Source organism: Nilaparvata lugens, chromosome 1, assembly GCF_014356525.2.
Source record: "Nilaparvata lugens isolate BPH chromosome 1, ASM1435652v1, whole genome shotgun sequence".
NCBI lineage: Eukaryota > Metazoa > Arthropoda > Insecta > Hemiptera > Delphacidae > Nilaparvata > Nilaparvata lugens.
Window position 1 is genome coordinate 35,949,805 of NC_052504.1, and position 20,378 is coordinate 35,970,182.

The 20,378-nt window shown below is 30.6% G+C and overlaps 2 protein-coding genes across 5 annotated transcripts in view; both read right to left on the minus strand.

Moving 5' to 3' along the window:
• Positions 1 to 1,072: 1,072 nt before the first annotated feature.
• Positions 1,073 to 8,328, minus strand: LOC111047819 (lathosterol oxidase). Of its 4 annotated transcripts, none has more exons than XM_039420310.1 (6): positions 7,627 to 8,328; positions 6,560 to 6,738; positions 4,917 to 5,165; positions 4,024 to 4,207; positions 2,219 to 2,391; positions 1,073 to 1,305 (listed from the first exon to the last, which is right to left on the minus strand). In XM_039420310.1, the coding sequence occupies exons 2-6, from the start codon at positions 6,674 to 6,676 to the stop codon at positions 1,120 to 1,122; spliced, it is 909 nt and encodes a 302-aa protein (XP_039276244.1). In that variant the 5' UTR covers positions 6,677 to 6,738; positions 7,627 to 8,328; the 3' UTR covers positions 1,073 to 1,119. The 4 variants fall into 4 exon arrangements, with proteins under 4 accessions (XP_039276244.1, XP_039276236.1, XP_022189363.1 ...); XM_039420302.1 differs by having other exon boundaries at positions 6,560 to 6,760; positions 7,627 to 8,326; XM_022333671.2 differs by having other exon boundaries at positions 6,560 to 6,760; positions 7,462 to 8,316.
• Positions 8,329 to 9,158: 830 nt separating this feature from the next.
• LOC111047834 (protein wings apart-like) overlaps positions 9,159 to 20,378 on the minus strand; it is a 53,867-nt gene continuing 42,647 nt past the window's right edge. The window contains exons 11-17 of the mRNA XM_039420328.1: positions 19,694 to 19,809; positions 19,029 to 19,128; positions 16,477 to 16,647; positions 15,250 to 15,338; positions 13,789 to 13,890; positions 12,642 to 12,798; positions 9,159 to 11,220 (exon numbers count right to left, since the gene is read on the minus strand). Coding sequence (XP_039276262.1) covers positions 12,721 to 12,798; positions 13,789 to 13,890; positions 15,250 to 15,338; positions 16,477 to 16,647; positions 19,029 to 19,128; positions 19,694 to 19,809 — 656 coding nt within the window. The 3' untranslated portion in view covers positions 9,159 to 11,220; positions 12,642 to 12,720. The remainder of the gene's footprint in view (positions 11,221 to 12,641; positions 12,799 to 13,788; positions 13,891 to 15,249; positions 15,339 to 16,476; positions 16,648 to 19,028; positions 19,129 to 19,693; positions 19,810 to 20,378) is intronic.

Sequence of the window (20,378 nt, forward strand, 5' to 3'; positions counted from 1 at the left end):
AAACTTTGCATAGATGGGGCACAGCTCCTGAAATTTTTACAGATATAGGACTTGCGGCAGTTGATGGAGCTTATCAATGTCTATTTCAGGTATGAATTTAATCAAAATCGTTGGAGCCGTTTTCCAGAAAATCGCGAAAAGCCCTGTTTTTGACAACATTTTCACCTGAAATGATGGCTAAAATCCGCCATCTTGAATTGCATTTGGTCGAAATTGTTCGTGTCGGATCCATATAGTGTAAGGACCTCTAGTTCCAAATTTCAAGTCATTTCGTTAATTGGGAGATGAGATATCGTGTACACACACACACACCACACACACACACCACACACACACACACCACACACACCACACACACACACACCACACACACACACAACACACACACACACACACACACCACACACACACACACACACCACACACACACAACACACACACACACACACCACACACACACACCACACACACACACACACACACACCACACACACACACACATACAGACCAATACCCAAAAACCACTTTTTTGCACTTAGGGGACCTTGAAACGTATAGAAATGTAGAAATTGAGGTACCTTAATTTTTCGGAAAGCAATACTTTCCTTACCTATGGTAATAGGGCAAGGAAAGTAAAAAGCTTGGCATCATCTGGTTAAAAGTGAATTGCTCATGTTCGCGGCGCGTAAATCTGTACGCACTTTTATAATTAATTCATGAACGTCGAAAGAAAGAGTGCTATATTTTTAAAAATATTGACATTGTTCATGACTTCTATTAGATTGAAAATGTTTATTAATTTCAGAATTACTTTCCACAAGGAAAAAATAACATAAAATAGAATGTGGCTTAGTTGATAATCAATTCTATCTTGAATATAAATTGAATAAGAAAGTAAAAGTATAAGAAATAATAATGGTAATGCATCTGGGAGAATTAATTAATCATGCAAATAGATACTCATTTTTGTCATTTTGTCATCAATATTATACAATTGATCGAATACGAAAGGAAGTACGGTGGGTATACTTGTATACGTATACGGTAGGTAGAAATAATTATATTGTACCAGTGATGTAGGGTGAGATTATATTATATTGAAGAATAAAGAAAAGTTATTCACAAACATATTGTGTTCTTAGTTGTGAGTACCTTATCTTTTCTATGAGCCAAAGGATTCTCTGAAGCCATTTCTTTTTCTGCAATGGATATTTCATTTTCAGATGCATCTTTCAACGATTTTCCAAAGCCTTTGAAGATGTTCTCATTGTAAATTCTATCAGATCTGCGAGAAGTGCCATGCAGCTGAAAGGAAACAATATACCATATTACTCTGATGTATACTTCATATTCATTTTCCTGATGTTTCCCATTTATAAAACCAACTTCGTATGATAAATTCCTCTAATTTCAAAATTCTCAATGATTCTTGTAAGGGAAAAACATTCACCGATAATTGTGAAGGTAGCCCTACTACTTACAAAAGTTATGATTAGAAATATAATTTGTGATAATTTTAAAGGGAGATAGCCATTATAAAGAGCATCATAGGCATATTCAATACAACTCTCTCCAACCTATGAGGATTCAAATTCACAGGGTTTGATTAAATATCAAGTACCCTATAGGTAATATCGTTATAGTAAGAGTATAACGCAATATGTATTGAAAAATGTTAGATATTAAAATTCCCCAGTATAAATTTTAATTATAAATAATAGTGAATGCTTTCATCGTAGCCTAGTCTCTGAAAATGTACGGTATCGTCAACCATTAATTTTGGATGTGAGTTTCGTTGACTAAGTTCTGTGGAAGGATAAATGAAGTTTTCCTGCCAAACAACGAGAAGGCTTAACAAGGATTGATGGATCAATAACGTGTTTTTAATAGCCTACTAATATTAAATTCATACTCTACTATCAAATCAATGTAAACTAATTCAGTAGTTTAGTAGTTTTGTGACTTTCATCTCCATGTGAATTTGATGAGATACATCATAGAGTGTATTTATTTATTTTACTTTCAAGAAGTTAGAACTAAGTCTTCTAAATATAATTCTGTTCTAGTATTGGCATGTCACCAGTCAAATGAGTGTTACTCAAAAATTGATGTAATGTGACGATAAATAAATGAAATGAAATGAAGTAGCTAAGGAAAAATGTATAATCAAAAATGAATTCTTCTATAGAAAATATCTTCTTCTATAAATGTGACTCACCATATCCCAGTAATAGCAGTTGAAGCCGAAATTGACATGGAAGTATTGGTGGTGGTTGTCATGGTGGATGGTGTCCGCTCTCCAAGGCTGCCACCAGGGCGCCTTCATGTCAACTCCCGAATGATCCACAATCGAACAGTAATATGCGTACAGCACAATCGACAAATAAGTAACTGCAAATTAATCAATAATCATTTGTAGCATTTTAAAAAATACACAATTCCGTATTTATAGTATTTTTTTGAATTGCTCCAATTGGGAAGGAGGTTTTTTATAGTGTAATGGTGCGGAGAGAAAACCCTTTCACCAAATAAATATGTGACGATGGGAAAGAAAACTTTATGTAATGGTTTTGTTGGTTGTAATGGAAAAATCAAAAGAAAGCAATTTACTATATAATTTATGAAACTTTATCATATATTTACATTTAAAACAATCAAGAGTACTGGATTAAAGGAAATACATTTTTGAAATTATATGAATTTTATTATATAACAAACAAGATTTCTGATTAGAATAAACAATAATAAGGGCTACTTGCTTGCTGATCAGTGTTCGTTCAGGTTTTTGAATAAGAACGAATTATTATTTAAAATTATGGTTCTGAAAAATGTACAATAAAACTAATATCTAAACTTTACCTTTGATTGTCCCTTGGCCTGTTCCTCAAAGGTCTGGATAAAACCACTCCCGACGTTAAATAAAAAATTTATAAAAAACTTCTACAAGCTGGTTGAATCAAAGCACTACCTTTCCCCTACAAAATCCAAATCTTGAAAATGCAATCATGCAGGTTTAAACTGCCCGAACTGAGGCAGTCTATAATTGAATTCTCAAGACAGAATCCTTCAGGTAAGCAATGCCTTAACTAAACAACTATAGCTCACAAAAACGGTTTAAAGCATGTGGGAATGAAACAAGATAAAATTCTATGTATCTGGAATGGATTAAGAAATAATACAGAAAAATATGTATAGGTAGAAAGTAGCGAACAGTGAAGTTGAAATAGGGTGAATGAAGCAGTAACTGACGATTTCGAAAATAAACTGTAATCTTCAAAGATTTGAATATGAATGTGTATTTTTAGATTTTTCCCATGGATTACTTTGAAGCTTTCAAGACAATTTGAGCTCACCCACGAAAGTCTTCTGCAAGTTTTGTGGACACATGTTTTGTGATTTAAGATTTGCTCTTCTGGAATAATGGCAACTGAGAAGTCGTTGTCACTATGAAAAAGTAAATTCGTATGGCTTTTGTTGGTGGGGAGTCCCTTGCGGGAAGGTCCCATCGCCTGAATATATAATTTGAGCCGTCAATGGGCCTTACGACTGTCATACTTCAGCCGGGACCGACAGTTTAACGTGCCCATCCGATAACACGGATGTCACTATGAGTGTGGGAGGTACGCAGCTCATACATTTTACTAGCAAATTATAAAATTGTAAGGGGCATTCATACTTCTTAGATTTGACAATAAGATTGATTTGAAGTTTGAAGCACACCTGGTATGCTATGTTTGTAGGATGTGCAAGGAAAAACTGTAGTGAAGAGAATAATGGGATTACTTTGAATTGAAGAGCTCATAAACAGTAGGTACGATTTAAGAATTATTGATGGAATTAATAATTCATTCAAGTTGAGAAATGTCACTTTAAATACACCGTATATTACCTTAAACTGTTGTTATTTGTTGACGAAAAATTGTTATTGATGAATTTTACATTGTCTATAGTATTGTAGCCTGTTATACTTTCAGTAACGTCTCACCCCAGTACTCTCGGTCTCAGTAATGTTTCAGTACTCACCCCAATGAATAGGAAACATGAATATGGGCAGAATCATGACAATTTGGAAAAGCAATACTTCAACAGGGTGCAGAGCAGTGACCGTCCACGGGCAAGGTGCCTTATATCTGTGATGCAGTTTGTGGTATCTCTTGTACATGTAAGGTGTGTGGAGCAATCTATGCGAAAGATATACCATATAATCCTGCAAAAGGTTGGAACACACCGTAAGTACTAAGGTTGAGCCAAATCCATAGCCAATCCATATTGATAGTAAATTAAACACTATAGCCATACACAAACTATAATTCAAAAAAAAATTCAAACATTTTTCTCAAAAATAAGTGTGATGCGAGTTCAATCGTTCTATTTATTATAAAATACAAAATTATTAAGCTCCTACCTGAGTCATCTATGATGAATGGATAATAAGGTATTTTTAATGATTTGTTCTTTGTATATCAATGAATGGATAAATTTTTCAAACTTTATTTCAACTTTTTCCGTTTACTAAGATAAGTCTATTTATTGGTTCAAATTATTCTTGACAAGGATTCATTAAAATACAAATTGAAACTGGAGTTTCAGAGAAATGCTCTATTTGAGTTTGTATAGAAGATAATATAATCAACCATTCAGTCAATTTTAATTTTCAACTAATCATATTATTCTATAAATGATATCCTGAAACTTTATCCAAAAGTAGTCTCTCCATGATTTTTCAAGTTTTTTTTTCTATAAGTTCTAGTTTAATGCAACCAAGAACATAAAATTCAAAATTCATTTAAAAATAAATAAATAAATTGATTTAATGTATTCATTTAAATGAATAAATTCATCTATTGAAGTATGGGGGCGAATTGTCTGAGAGATATGAACATAACTGAATTTTCGTTTGAGAGTGAACTGCTCACCTGGACGAAGAATGTGACTGGCCACTGCATGAACCACCACATAACTGGGTAGTCGTTGAAATTGAAGTACATCAGACTCCAGCCGTCATTCAACAAGTAGAAAACTAATATTGCTGAAAATGTGTTTCCAATGAACAGACCAATGAGTCCATTGTAGAGAGCATCCATTACAAGATCGGAGGTTAGCCACCGATTTGGTTGACATTTCCAGTTATTCGATTGTTCCTTTCTATTGATATAGTAGTAGTACTTGGAAGAAAAAACAGAAATACATTTTTTCAATCAATAAATCGTCTAATGTTTAAGCAGTAACAGAGACGCACTTCCGAGATGGCCTAAAAAAAAAAAATAACTAGACCAATGTAACTTGGACTGATTGTGTCTGTTATTGATAGAGTATTAATGGATTTTTATACAGATTTTTTCTAGGTCCATTAATAAAAGTATATATTCTATTGTGCATGTACATTATATTTTATTAATCTTATCTTGCAATCTATTTCAGTGTGTAGATTCATAATCATCTTTAATCGCTTTAGCGTCACCTTTAATAATGGTTATATCAATTGTCATGCAATATTTTTAGTTATAGAAACTAAAAGTACCCTTTGATTTTTTAAGACTATCTTATTTATAAACGATTTACCATATCATACCAAAAACTATCCTTGATAACAAACAAAACTTCAGTTACTAGTATATGGTGCTGAACGTAAACCCCTCCTTTGGAAAATTCATTAGATTACAATATTTGAAATAGCAGAGGAAGTTTTGGGCTAGTGCCTGTCGTTTTATATTCCACTATTCTAATAGTTAAAATTCAATGAAAAAAAATAAAATCTATTATAAAATTATAATGTTTTCATCTCTTTGTAGAATTTTCCTTTCTTCGTATGACTAAAAGTAGCATGTAAGAATAATTGAAATAGTTTTAAATTTGTTTATTGCAAATAGTTTTCCAGTTGAGATAATTTTTTATTCTAGAAATCATAACTCAAGTTCAAGATTTCAAGTTTAATAATCAGTGGATCCTACTTCAAAAAATTATTGATCAAGTGGCTTTCAACACTTCTGTACCTTATCTCACGTTTGTTCTATTAAAAGGTTCACCCATTAAACTAAATTTTAAACTTAGACCTGGTATTCGAAATCTAACTACTCAATAACTGTAAATTATTAAAAGAGGGAGAGAGAATTAATTGTCGATAAATGCTATTAGCAAGAAGAGACGTGACTTTAAAAGTATTCAGTTGATCCTTACGACCATTTATAGATTCATTACATTAAACTGTAACACAGAATTGATAACTATCCCACTACTGAGCTTGATCAGAATACGTAGGCTACATATTACTGAGCATAATCATACAATAAGAATAGGAATAGATAAATCATTTCTCTATGGTACAGCAAAGCTTCAATCAAATATTTGTACTTTTTTATTTTGAATTGATTCGAATTACAAATTGAATGAAAGATTTGGAATAAGTACGCAATTTATTTTGGAATAATAATCAATGAATTTTTCTTAAAATTATTTTTTAAACAGACTACAAAAATAATGTTTTGGTTCAATTTTTCTGAGGAATAAATTTTCAAGTAATCTATAGCAATCTGAATTGAATGAAATATAATAAACTCACATGCAAAAATCCTCCAAAGAAAAAATAAATAGTACAGCCAACGCTAGTACAAATTAACCACAGCCAGAAGAGTTCCGCAAGTGCATCAGCAACATGCAATGATTCTGAATCAATCATCAATTTTCTGTTGAGGAGTAGGCCTACACCCAGAACATGTCTCGCTGCCAAAAGCCATTCGCCTGAATTCAATGGATAAGGAATCTATAAAATTTACAATTTTTTAATGGAAACTATAAGAGTTTATATTAGAACTACTCTATTCACAGCAATCGCTTCCAGAGATCAGTTCACCAATCACTGGTAGAAGTATCAAATAATGGTGAATACCAGTAGAAATAAAATAATATTGAAATTCATTACTCAATCATGTTGAAGCATGTATAGAATAGTCATGTCCCAGCATTGACAGTGATTTGTGACAGTGGAACATTTCTGAAATATCTTAGAATGTTTTACTTTTCAAATTTTTTGATAAAAATTTGAATATTGTAAGAGATTAATGAAAGGATTTCACTCAATAATTACATTCAACAATTATAGTATTTTCATTTTTCAATAGAGAAAAGCAAATTGCAAACTCGAAACGTTTATCATAACTTGTGCGTGGCAAATGAGGTACCGTTAAGGAATGTGAAACAATTAATGCCAAACTGAATGGAATGAAAATAATTTAAAACTGACATAGCATTTCTAAGACATAAAACTAAGAATAACATGAAACTAAGATAAAATAGCTAAACAATGATTTATTCTTATTTGAATTGAAAATAATTATAAATAATATATAATATAAATAAATATAAATTATAAAAAATAATTATAGGCCTACTTTGTATAATATAATAATGCTACTAGAATAAATTAATATAATAATGAGTTGAGTAATGAAAATCCATTCATACCTCTCAATGAAGCTCCAAGAACAAACACAGCCAAAGAAATAAGAAACTGTTCCAGTGATTTGAATATTTTCTTACGTATTTTATTCCATGAAACCAAACATTTTTCATTATTCGACATTTCAGAAATAAAACTTTGTAATATTAGCTACAAGTTTAGTATAGTACCTTTGAATCAATTGTAGAGCATATCTTTTATTAATACGATAGCGTATATTTTGACCAATTTCATACTTGAATCGTTTTAGGGAAGAATTTCAAATTACAGATAGATAGAAAAAAGAAATAAAAAATATATATTCTAAATTACAATTATAAGATGAATCGAAGGCCATTCACTGTTAACAAAATTAATTGGTTAATTCAAAATGGTTTAAATAAAGCTGAGATTTTCAACTGTAGAAGAGTTTCAACAATGTAACGTTAGAAGAGTGAATCATAAACTGACTGAATTTCTTATCCACTTTTCTCAAGTCAAGTGCCTTCAGTTCTTCAAGTGTCATGGGAAAAATTATTCAAAACAATTTAGAGAAAGGTATGAAGACACAGATCTGACGTTTTTATTGTTAACAGGCTGCCATTCTAATCATTCAAACAAATTTTGATCTAAACATTGTATAAATAGCCTACTTTTATATTATTGAGGAACACTCCATATAAAAACCAAAGTACAGTATCAAAAGCAATTGTTGTACAAAGAATGATACAATAATAATGGTCAATATTAATGCACCACCTCTCATAAAGCTTAGGTTACCGGTACATGAAACCTCATGGGTAGTGACTTTTGGGGCGCTCTGTATATAAGAAAAACCCCGTGAAATGTCCAATTATTTATAAATCATTATTGCTAAAAAGAGAAGGTGTTCTACTTCAGAAATGAATAGATAAATTATAATCTATGACAATTTTTATTCAATCAAGAAATATGCTACAATTATTGATCTTTACAGAACATTTTATGAAAAAGACAATTTTCAAACAACCATATCAAAATATAAATAACAAGAAAAATACTGATACCAAAAGGAAAGTGTTTTGACAATAATTAGAGCATACTGGATCTGTAAAATTATTACTGACTTGACAAAAAATGTAATAATAGGTAGGCTAGTATTGCTGAATCAAATGATAAATTATAGGAAATCTCAGACATGAAGACACTAACAATGTTACAAAAATAATACAAGTTTCATTATTGTATATTTATAATGTATGTACAATTATTTTAGTAAAAATACATGGTGTTTTCTTAGGAATATTTCAAAGGCTATAATAATTCGAAGATCTTAAGTTGTCTCTAATATGATTGGTATTATTTATGAATTACGCTATATATTTAAAAATGAATTCAAAATTACCTCAAGTTGGAAAGTCAAGTAATTATTAATTTGAAAAAAGGAAGTTTACTGTCCTTCTAATTCGGTGAGCGTTTGCAATGAAGATAATTTCAATAAGAACCATAAATATTCATGGTGAATGTTTTCAACCAATTACATTATTATGATTCAGATAAGATATGAAAATACAGGAAAACTACAAAAGATGTATCAGATTTTAAAAACTCATAATTACTAAAGTACTCATTCGAAATGTATAATATTTATTTATAACAATGAAAAGAGAAACTTTCAAAGTTGGTTTTAGAATAAATACGTTGGGCCCCGTTTAGACTAGGCAGCCAAGACGCACAGCCAGCCAGGCAACCAGGTCACAGTCATTCGGTCTCGGCATCCAAACAGCAGCCAAAATGTGCCTGGATGGCTGTCCAAGTTTAAAACCACTGATCGGTGATGGAGTGAGCGACTGCCTGCCCTGCCCGGCTGACTATGTAGCCTGGTTGCCTGCCTGGCTGTACGTCTTGGCTGCCTAGTCTAAACGGGGCCCAAGGTATTTATTCTAAAAGCAACTTTGAAAGTTTCTCTTTTCATTGTTATAGATGAATATTATACATTTCTAATAATTACTTTGGTAATTATGAATTTTTATTACCCGATGAATCTTTTTGTAGTATCCCAATTGAAACCTTTTAGAAGGAAAATTTCAAAATTCCTGGATTAAAATGTAATCTTAATAATCAAATAGAAATCAATGCCTAGCACTATATTCTTCTCAGAGTAAAGCTAATATATATTTCCAGAAGAATGTGAGTTTTTCAATTGAAATTTATACATGTAAAAGTCCGATATATTTTAAGAAACTCAAGCTCAAGTAAACCAAGAAACATGAGTTGAAGTTTTTATTAAAAAACTGAGTTTTCACTAATGAGTAAAAAGTAATTTAACAAGGGATAAAAATTTTTTCAACACCGCAGGTAAATTGTAAAAGGAGAATAATAATTCCCAGGGAACAGTGATAAAAGCAGCATTCCAAATATCACGATAGTTCTATTGCTAATCATGGAAGAGTTTAACTAAGAGATATTGTGTTCAAGAAAATAACGTCTTAATGATTATAGAATTCTTCATAAGGAAGGATAATGTATAAAATTGTGCTGGAATTGTAAATTGTATAAAATTAGCATACAATGAACCAAAGTGCGAGTCAACTATTATTACTGTATATAACTCAGTGACCGCAGCCTACCTCATCTCATGTCTGACTTTGATTAGTCTTCTTTGACACAAATCTGACATAAATTTGTTCCAAAGTTGGAATCGACTTTATCAACTCAACAAATATGATACTCATATGGCTATTACAGTTACAATTTTATTAGTAATTGAAATTTGTGTTTTTTACATTCAATAAATTGTTCTCAATGTTTTATATGTTCTATAACAGAAAGAATATTCCTATTTCAATAGCACATTTCGGAATTTTCTTTGCATGAACGCTATTTGAACTACTGCTATTTTGAATGTGTGATGTAAATTTTATTCATAAAAATAACACACTATTCAGTTGGACAAAGATAATACACAAGAAACACATAAAACGTATCTATCCTTAGCACAATAAGTAAAATAAAAACACCTGAGAACAGTCTCTTAAAGCATGAGTTCACACACGAAATGATGTGGTTGGAAACAGTAATACAAATAATATCATCAAAATTATTATTTACAATGATTCAAAAAAGCTACTTCTCACAAAGTTTCAATAAATTTAGACGAATATAATAGGAAAGAACTTGATAAAAATATAGACAAAAACAAAACAATGTTAAAACAAATTACACAAACCACATCATTGATACTATTACAATAAATTGAAAGAAAAAACACTATTCAGTCAATGAAAGTAAAGCATATAGTATAATTTACTTTCAACTATCCTTTCAATAAGAAAAGTTTACTAGTTACAACAGAATTCAAGACAATTCGTAATGAAAAAAACAAATAAATGATTGTCAAACATTGAAAATGAGAAAAAAAATTGTCGATATGGAAAAGACTTGATGAAGATATGCCTTTATGAGCCGTTTTCTGATCAATTATTAATAAACTGAATGATTGATCCATATAGAATCATAGTCATGAAGTCGGTAAAACACCATTTTATAAAATATAAGTATTGAAATATCTACAGTTGTTTCAAGATGCATTCAATGCATCTAAGTTACAGATCTATTATAATGATATACAGTAATTTATTACAATATGTTCAATGGATAGCATACATCATTCAAATCAAATATTAAACTGCATTTACAATATATTTACATGGTCTCATAAAATTTATATCAAAAAATCTTGAGATATATTGCAGTTTCAAATAGTATGGTACAGAAGAAATGGCATATTATAGCTGTGCAGTGACCTGAAAAAAAATTTTAGAGTTAAAAAACAATTACTCCACACAAATAAAATCACATCAAACAAGCGATTTGCAATTGCAAATTCTCAATACATTTTATTTTGAATTATATTCCAAACTATTAGGCATATAAAATATAGTGGTTTAGATAGATGGTGATTTTTATTTTGGTTATTGCTTGACAGCAACGTCTTTCTAACAGCGGCGAGTTTCTGTAGTTAATTTATTCAGTCTGTGAATTACTTCTCAGCCTATCCTTGTACAAAACTGCATATTAATGGTATATCAGTACATAAATGCATAGTAGGTTATTGTACCTCAATCTATACTGAATTCAATGTTTTAGTTTTTTTATGAAATGACAAAATTTCTGCATGACATAAATTGCATCATGAAAATTATCTGAACAGCAGCATTTTTAATCATTTATATCTCATTAAGGACGGACTTCCTATGTGTGTGCTCAGCTATGGTCTGTGTAAAATGATGATCAGTTTAGAGGTTATTACTATCAAAACAGTGCTTTAAACTCATAACGCTTCAGGCACAGAGAAACGACTATAACTATCAGTCCTTTTACTCTTTTCTTTGTGCTTTGATAAGAAAGATCTTCTATATATTATATATAAAAAACAAAAAATGGTTGTTTGTCTGCTTGTGACTACAAGCAAAAAAAGTTTGGTTGGAGTTAACGAGTTTTGAAACTGAATAACTTATAATATATAGAAGATTTTTTATTGAAGCACAGAGAAAAGAGTAAAAGTACTGATAGTGATAGTCCTATCTCTGTGCTTGAAGCGTTATGAATTTAAACCACTGTTTTGATAGTAATAACCTCTAAACTGATCATCATTCCTGAATCTGAACTTTTTAGATGTAAATGTACATTCTTAAATGTACAATACCTCAAATAAATTATTATAAACAATAAAACATGTATGATACGAACGATAACTCATTCTCAATTGATGATTCTAGCGTAGAAAATAATTAAAGTAGAAAAGATGGAACAAAAAAAAAGTTTATCGGAACGGGATTTGAACCTGCTACCAGGCCTTAGCACCAGGAGCAGAAGGCCTATGAACTCGGCTACTCAGGCTTGGATTAAGGGGGCTAATTTTTGTGATCTTGAATCATGATCATCTTTCCGTACTTCGGTAGCCGCTCGACCGGCAATTCAAAAACATAGGTCTGTGAAATGAATTGATAAATAATAATTATTAGCCCCTCTATTAAAATAATATCTGGTCAGAAACCATCCCCAATATTCACACAACATATTCGCAAAGTTTCATGCTATTCTGTCGAGTAGTTTTCAAGTCTATAGGGAACAAACAAACACACATAGATACATTCATTTTTATATATATAGAAGATGGAAATATTGAATTCAGATAATCATGATATTGATTAGGAGGACTTACGTTGATTGATGATTCAGCAGCTTGCAGGATTGATAGAATGATAAGAGTTTGTAGTCAATGTGGTTTCTGAACATAAATTTCAGCGTTTGTCAATTTGAGTCAGTTGCTTTATGACCATTTCTGCTGCCTTGATGCCTCTGTTGATTCCAGAACCAGCCTGTGACAACGAAAAAACATAGTAAGAGAAATTTAAAATATACAGTGTATATGTAGGCATTTGAGACTCATTATCATTATAATATTGTGTTGTGTATAATTATGCCATACGCTAAATAATAAATAACATAATATTAGTAAGATGGTATAATTAATGTTTATACTATTCTGATGGTAATTCAACCTTATTTGGAAATGATTTCAACTAGTTTGATAATATGAATTTTATTTAAATCTAATGTGTGTAAAAAGTGATATCTACAAACATTGGATATGACTTTAATGTCACATCTAATGTGTGACCACTATTCATATCTAGCGGTACCCAACAATACATAGAAAAAATGTAACTAACTATGCAATTTGCAGTAATAGCATAGAATATCAATTACAAATATAAATATTGAGTTTACATTGTGTGATTGGAATGAATTTTACAAATTGAATGAAAAAGACTAAGAAATTGTCAAAACACCACTGATTTATTGATAATTAGAAAGACCGGTTTCGGTTATTACACCATTGTCAATCTCTGATAAACTCTGATCAGTTTATCAGAGATTGACAATGGTTTAATAACCGAAACCGGTCTTTCGAATTATCAATAAATCAGTGGTTTTTTGACAATTTCTTAGTCTTTTTCATTCAATATGGATAATTACCACAATATCAACTTCTCAACTACACAACAAATTTTACAAATATTGAATAATTTTTAGCACCAATTGAATGCTATGCAATTAATTCAATTGAATTTTTTTATCAATACAGTGACATGGTGCATTTGATTAAAAGAAGAGAATTTTGAAATATTACCTATCGAGAAAATATCCCAAATTTTATGAGATTACAGTAAGTTACTTCCTTCAATAAATTGAATGAATATTGATTGATCATTTGAATACAGCGATTTTCACAATAAGTAAATCAACATCATCAAAATATGGAAGCGTCATTATGTAATTTATGAAGTAGTTTTAAGTTAACTTACAGCAGCAGTTAGTGTCATGAACTTGAAGAATTTCTCAAGTATGCTAAGCATTGTTTCAAAATTGCCATTTGGTAAATGAGACCTGATTACGGTTTCATGGTCCTGCAACAGAAACAGATAATTCATTCAATTAATGATAATAGTATTGCTTGTACTCAATAGAGCGAAAGTTATTACTATAATATAATAGATTTTCAAAACAAAATCACTAGAGTATACACATTTTCACAAATAAATATTATAGGCCCACGTTACTTGTTCATGTTTTCATTGAACGGCTGAAATTCTACTGGTAATATTTTTGTAAGTTGCTCTATTTGGATACAATCAAGTTATAAAAAATCAGAAAACATTTTTTTCATCAGATTACTACTTTTTGAGATATATGAGCGCATAAAGTTCAATTTTCTAAACAGATCATTTCAAATGCGGTCGAATAAATGGATGAAATTTTGAGGAGACATGGATGAAATGAAAAAAATTCTTCTTAACAATAAAAAAATATTAAAAAAAAACTTATTTCATTTTCAAAAAATGACAACATTATTGTCAAAAAACTCTCACAAATTGATATTTTGAGGTAATTTTTTTAATTCAATCAATAATATCATGAAGAATCTATCCTCAATATAATTATCATGAATTTATCTCTGATCGAATTCAAAATTATGTTTGAAAAACAATTTAAACTTCATGCGCTCATATCTCAAAAAGTAATAATGAGTAAAAAATCATTTTGATAAAACTTGATAGTTTACAAATAGAAAAACTTTGAAAAAAATCACCAGTAAAAACTTTTTTAACCGCTTGCATGGCCTTAATATCAGCATAGAGAAAAGATAGCTTAAGAAGATATCCATCCCATGGAATAGGTCGTTTATGTTCCAAATGTCAATCCGATTTGTGTTTACTCAATCTGATTACGCGACTACTGTCTATTATTACTGCTTTGGCCAGGCGAGAGTGTATAAACGACAAAGTATCATAGCATTGAGTTGACACAGTGACATTTGGAACATTAACGTCCTATACTATGGCATATCTTCCTTATGTTCTCTTTTCTCAATGATACTAGTAAGTCCAAAGTATCTCTGAAAGAATATTGCTATGTGAATTCAAGTGAATTCAAACTTCAAATATTCAAAAGGCATTTAAAATATTCAAAGCTTCCAGTACTTATAGTCACGCCACAAACTAATTCTGTCGTGATTGTCAAATTGGCAAGCACATCTATATTGAATAAATGTGATTGTAAATATAATAAATAGATTATTCAAGGAATGAGCAGAACAGGTTCGATCGATTCAATCACCACAGACAAGTGAGTTTGTTAATTCAAGATACATTTTTGAGTTCAATTACTGACTGAGAGGCACTTACAAAAAATGTTGCTATGAAAGATTGATAATTGTTCATAGTTACGAAATAGAAGTATTTTAAACACTAATGATGCAGGCTCACCTTGTTTTCAATGGTCAAATATCCCAGAAGAAGTACGACATATGCAGCTATGAATGTATGCTCCATATTCTTTCCAGCTTTTTGTAATACTGAAAAACAAAAGATCAAATTTAATAAATAGGAAATGTTAATTGACTACGGTGAAAATTGGATAAGAGAACTCTACCGGACAGGAGTTCTTTGAGCGGAAAAACATTGCTTCTATCAAGCAGTTACCGTTCAATTTATATACAAATTATATACGAAAATGTATAACTTTCAAAAACTAAAGAGTATTTAAGAGCGCTCAACAATATAAGATCGATAATGAATTATAAAATAAGGAAACAGAAAAGCGAAGCTACAATAATTATTTGTAGTATTCATAAAATGAAAGTATTGAGAATTCGTTACCCGATTGAGAATATCTGAATTCATTGTCGTTCAGTTCAACAAGTCATCTTTTCAAAATGCTCTAGTCTTGGGTCTTGAGATTGCACTAAATAATTTAGCTGCTTACAGAAGTGCATGAGGAGAAGAAAAAGAGTTTAATACAGCAAACTCATTTCTGACTTCACTGAAAAAACAGATCTTGCATTCAACAACCAGAATAAAAAAATGTTAAATAATATTGTGTAACTATTTTCTAATTCGAAGAAAACTGCACAACCAAAAATATCATTTTTAACTTATTATTATCATGACTACTATTCATCATGAATTTCCATCGTGAATAATATTGTACTTTGTTTGAAAAGATGTATATTTCAATTATCATTCAACAATATCCGCATGATAATTACACTTTTCCAAATGCAAGAGATCAAAAGAAACAAACTTCAAATTTCGTTTAAACTTTAACTTTTGTTACTTATCTATTGTGTGTGATAAATTAAGAAGATTAAAAACCAAAATCCTATCTAATTTGAAGCTTTCCAAAAAAAATGAATTGAATTTCAAGTGCGTAAGATATATTCTAGAGATATAAAATTTTAAAACTAAAAAACGAAAACCAACATAAATTAAACTATTCAAATACACGGATGAAAGTTGGAGCGATATATAAATTCTAATAATTGAAATAATCAAATTATTGAAAATAAAAAAGCAATCTATTAAAACCTTCAATAAATACGTATTTAATGGATTTGAAGTAGGATATTGTACATTATTTATTTATTAATAGACAATAGATACAACCCAGTTATAAAATGATGAGTATAAGAGTTGGAAGATTGGAGCACTCACGCATTTCGACAGTCTCCTCGATGTGCTCTTCATGCGACTTGGGTGGTGCAGCTGACTTCGACTCTGGCTTCTCACCATCCAAAATGGCGTCAGTCTTTCGTTCTTCTGTTCTAGCTAGTTCTTCGTGTTTGTAAAAAAGTGCAACCAGCGTTTCAATGGCTGATGTTTTACCTGAAACCGATATAATGTAGGTACAATATAAATCAGTATTGAAAACTGGCGGACAAAATCCATACATCAATTCACTTATTAGTGAGAGTAAGGCTACTGTGAGCTGTGAGTCAACAATATAAAACATCTAGATTTTTATTCAGGAGCCTTTGTTCACAACAATCCTTTATTCATCAAAATATCACAATAAATTGAGTGGTCGCGCGCACCATCCATGGATTCGGAGCTCCTTTTCAAAAAGGGTATTCCAAGTGTTTTTTTCAAAATTATGCAAACCTACCACTTCTACCCTATACAACTTGGATCTTTTTCTAGTAATGATAAAAAACCACACATCACGTGGAAAAACAATTAATTCTTAACATGATTCTTAAGAATTTTCGAACTTAGTATTGAGGGAAGAGGAATACACCCAAAAATAGAAAATCATTTACCTCACATGAAAGAAAAGATTCTGTTCTTCAAATCATAATACCATGACTGCAAAACAAAATATTGAAACCATAGACCTTCTAGAAATAGACACGGCTTCTTCAGACGCCTGTGTAATGCATGCAATGAATAATCCACGTGACATCTGGATGATTATGAATATTCTATAGTTTGATTAATTCTATCTTCAGAGTAGACGATTCATATATACAGGGTATTTACGAACTCGCTACCAATACTCTAGGCCTAGGGCATTGTTCCTGGGTGAGAAACATATCTAAATATCATATTTAAACTATCCGGAAATCTTCAGTTACTCACACAGCGGCCATTTTGCTTTTTTCACTCATTATTTTGTTTCTAAATAATGGTTTAACATACAAAATTCAAACTTTGCACAATCATTTATAACAAAACAATTATGAAATTATTTTAATAAAATTGAATGGCGGCTATTTAAAATGTTGTTTCTTAAATAACTCAAAAACCGATGGTTTAACAAAAACTTTACAATAATAACGTTTTTTAGTAAATTTAATTGCCTATCGATTAGTACAAATTTTTTTAAGATTGGGCTGAGATATGGCAGCTTTAGTGGTTGGTGAACTACCTTTAGAGGGTTATGTAACGTTATTTTATTATTTGAAATGATCCAAAATCGCTTACTATTAACATACAATGCAAATTGAGATTGTTGCATCATTGAGGCGACTCTATTAGCTTGCCTTGGTTTGCACTGCAACAAACTTTCAGAGGTCACCTATCACTAAGGCTGCCATATCTCAGTTAATATTGGTCCGATCTTAAAAAATCAGGTACCAATCAGGTAAATAAATTTACTAAAAAAAGTAATTCTTGTAATTTTTTAAAACCAACGGTTTTGTGAGTTATCAAAGAAACAAAATTTCTAATGCCGCCATTTTGTTTTAGGAATTTGAAAAATTATAATTTTTTGTAGCTTTGAACAATGCCCTAGAGTAGAGTAATGGTAGGGAGTTCATACCCCTACAACCTGTATAGTGATATCGGAGTATGGAGGAAATTCCTTTTCCTTTCATTATCCTTAAAATGCAAAATTTCATCGACGTGCAGTTAAAAAAGGAATATTCCTGCCAAATCTCATAGATTTCTATCAACGCCTTTGGCCGTAAATGCGTTACATAGATAAATTCATACAGACAAAAGAAAATCCGAGTTAAAACATAGACCTCATTGCGTTCGGTCTATTAAATAATAATTGGATCTTGAAAAAAACATAAATTTTAATGCATTTCTCTAAACTTACCCTTTAATTTGATGTATTAAACTTAAAGATTGGTTCAGTGGTTACTGAGATCTTAGGGTTGAACTGTGAATGAAATATTATAGGTATCCAAGAAAGATAGAACTGTGTTTACTATTGTTACAAAGAGAAGCGACTCTCATTTTTTATTAGAATAGCTTGTAAATACAAAATCACGCAGTAACAAACACTGGCTTTAGTTGAATAGTAAAAATGGTTACCTCAACTAGAACCGAGAGTGCTACAACAACCAATCTTTATCCAAGATGAAATAACACAAGGATAGTTTACCTGGATTAATTGCAACAGTTTTTGATAACAAATATAGATAATGACTAAATTCTCACACACTGCAAGATGTTACACACTATCTAGCTGACATCCACGCATGCTTGTATCCAGTGGAGAAAGCCATTTTCAATTGAAACACTTGTTATGATGCCATGTCGCACTATCAAACTATTCTAATAACTGGTTGTTTTCCTTTAAACAAAAACAAACAGCTTTGTACCTTGAGTCTTAAGCTTTGTACCACACCCTATATTGAGTCCAGGACATTATTTATTCCATGAATGAATCTCATATTTCAATAATCTTAGGTATTCTGATTAGAAAGCTAGCTTATATCGACGAAAGTTTGAGCATTTGTATAGTTTTGAAAACTCACAGTCGAAGACAGCAGTAGACTCACTGGGTCCTAATGCCTCCACCATTAGCTTTCTGTTTGATTCGCTATGCTCAACCAAATTGATCAATAATGTGAGAGCCTGAAATTGTGAAAAAGCAAAATTAACTATAATTAACAGACTTGATTAATAATAATTATACAATTTCAACTGGTGAATACAACGGTCACCAATATTTAATCTTTCTTCTATATTATATTCTTACAAGCTCCATAATAGAAATTGGAACTATGATTTAGATATTTAGATGGACCGTACGGAAGAAATTTATTCTAGCCTTCTAATTAACTTCTATGACAGTTTGTCTCTCACGTTACAATTCATCACAATGTTGAAAGTTCGAACATGAAAAGTTTTTTTTTATTTTCGTATTCTTTCTACACTATTAAAGTTAAAACAATTTATTTATATTTAAAATGCTGAATTTGTAAAATATTCAAAATGCATAAGAAGTTCAAAATTGTTGTTATAACAATTTAAATCATCCAAATTGATTAAATTTACTCCGATTATAGAATTAGGCCTAGTATTAATAGAATACTTGACACTAATTACCTCCAATATTAACAAAATATAACATTGTCAATTTAATACCGAAAAACAAGAATTTCAAGATATATATAAACAATGAGAAGTAGATATTTACCAATACAGTGAGATCAAATTTTTGTTCTTCAGGAACATATTCCGGGCCATAAATGAGCACGTGGAGGTTTGCATTTAGAAGACCTTCTTGTCCACCAGTGAGAGTTGAGCCAACAGCTGAAACAAGCCATAAATCACTCGAAAAGAGACAACAAATTGCATCATTCTTAGTATTCATTGTAATGTCAAATCTTTATTGGATTACATAATTATGTTAAATAATACTCTATCAATGTAAATTACGAATGTGGAAGATTCAAGGTCAATAAATTATCAATCATCACAAATTATAAGTCTATTAGTCGAGTTGATCCTTCTCTACTGTATGTGGTATTGAAAAAAAACATTAGTGGGCTTGACAAATAAAATAGTATTAGCTCTTCTGAATTAATATGACGTAGCCTACCTAATGAAACTGGATTTATTTTATTCTTAAAAAATACTTATAGTCTATTGATATAAAAATACTTAGTTGTATACGTATTATGCTCTATAATATCAAATCTTCATTGGATCACTTACTAATGTCAGAGGTCATCAATGTAAAATGATGAATGTGGAAGATACAAGCTCAATCAATTATCAATCATCACTAATTATAAGCCCATTAGACGTAGACCTATTATAAAAATACGTTATATAATATAAATAAATAGAATGTTTACCGGGTAATTGAAAAAGGACTT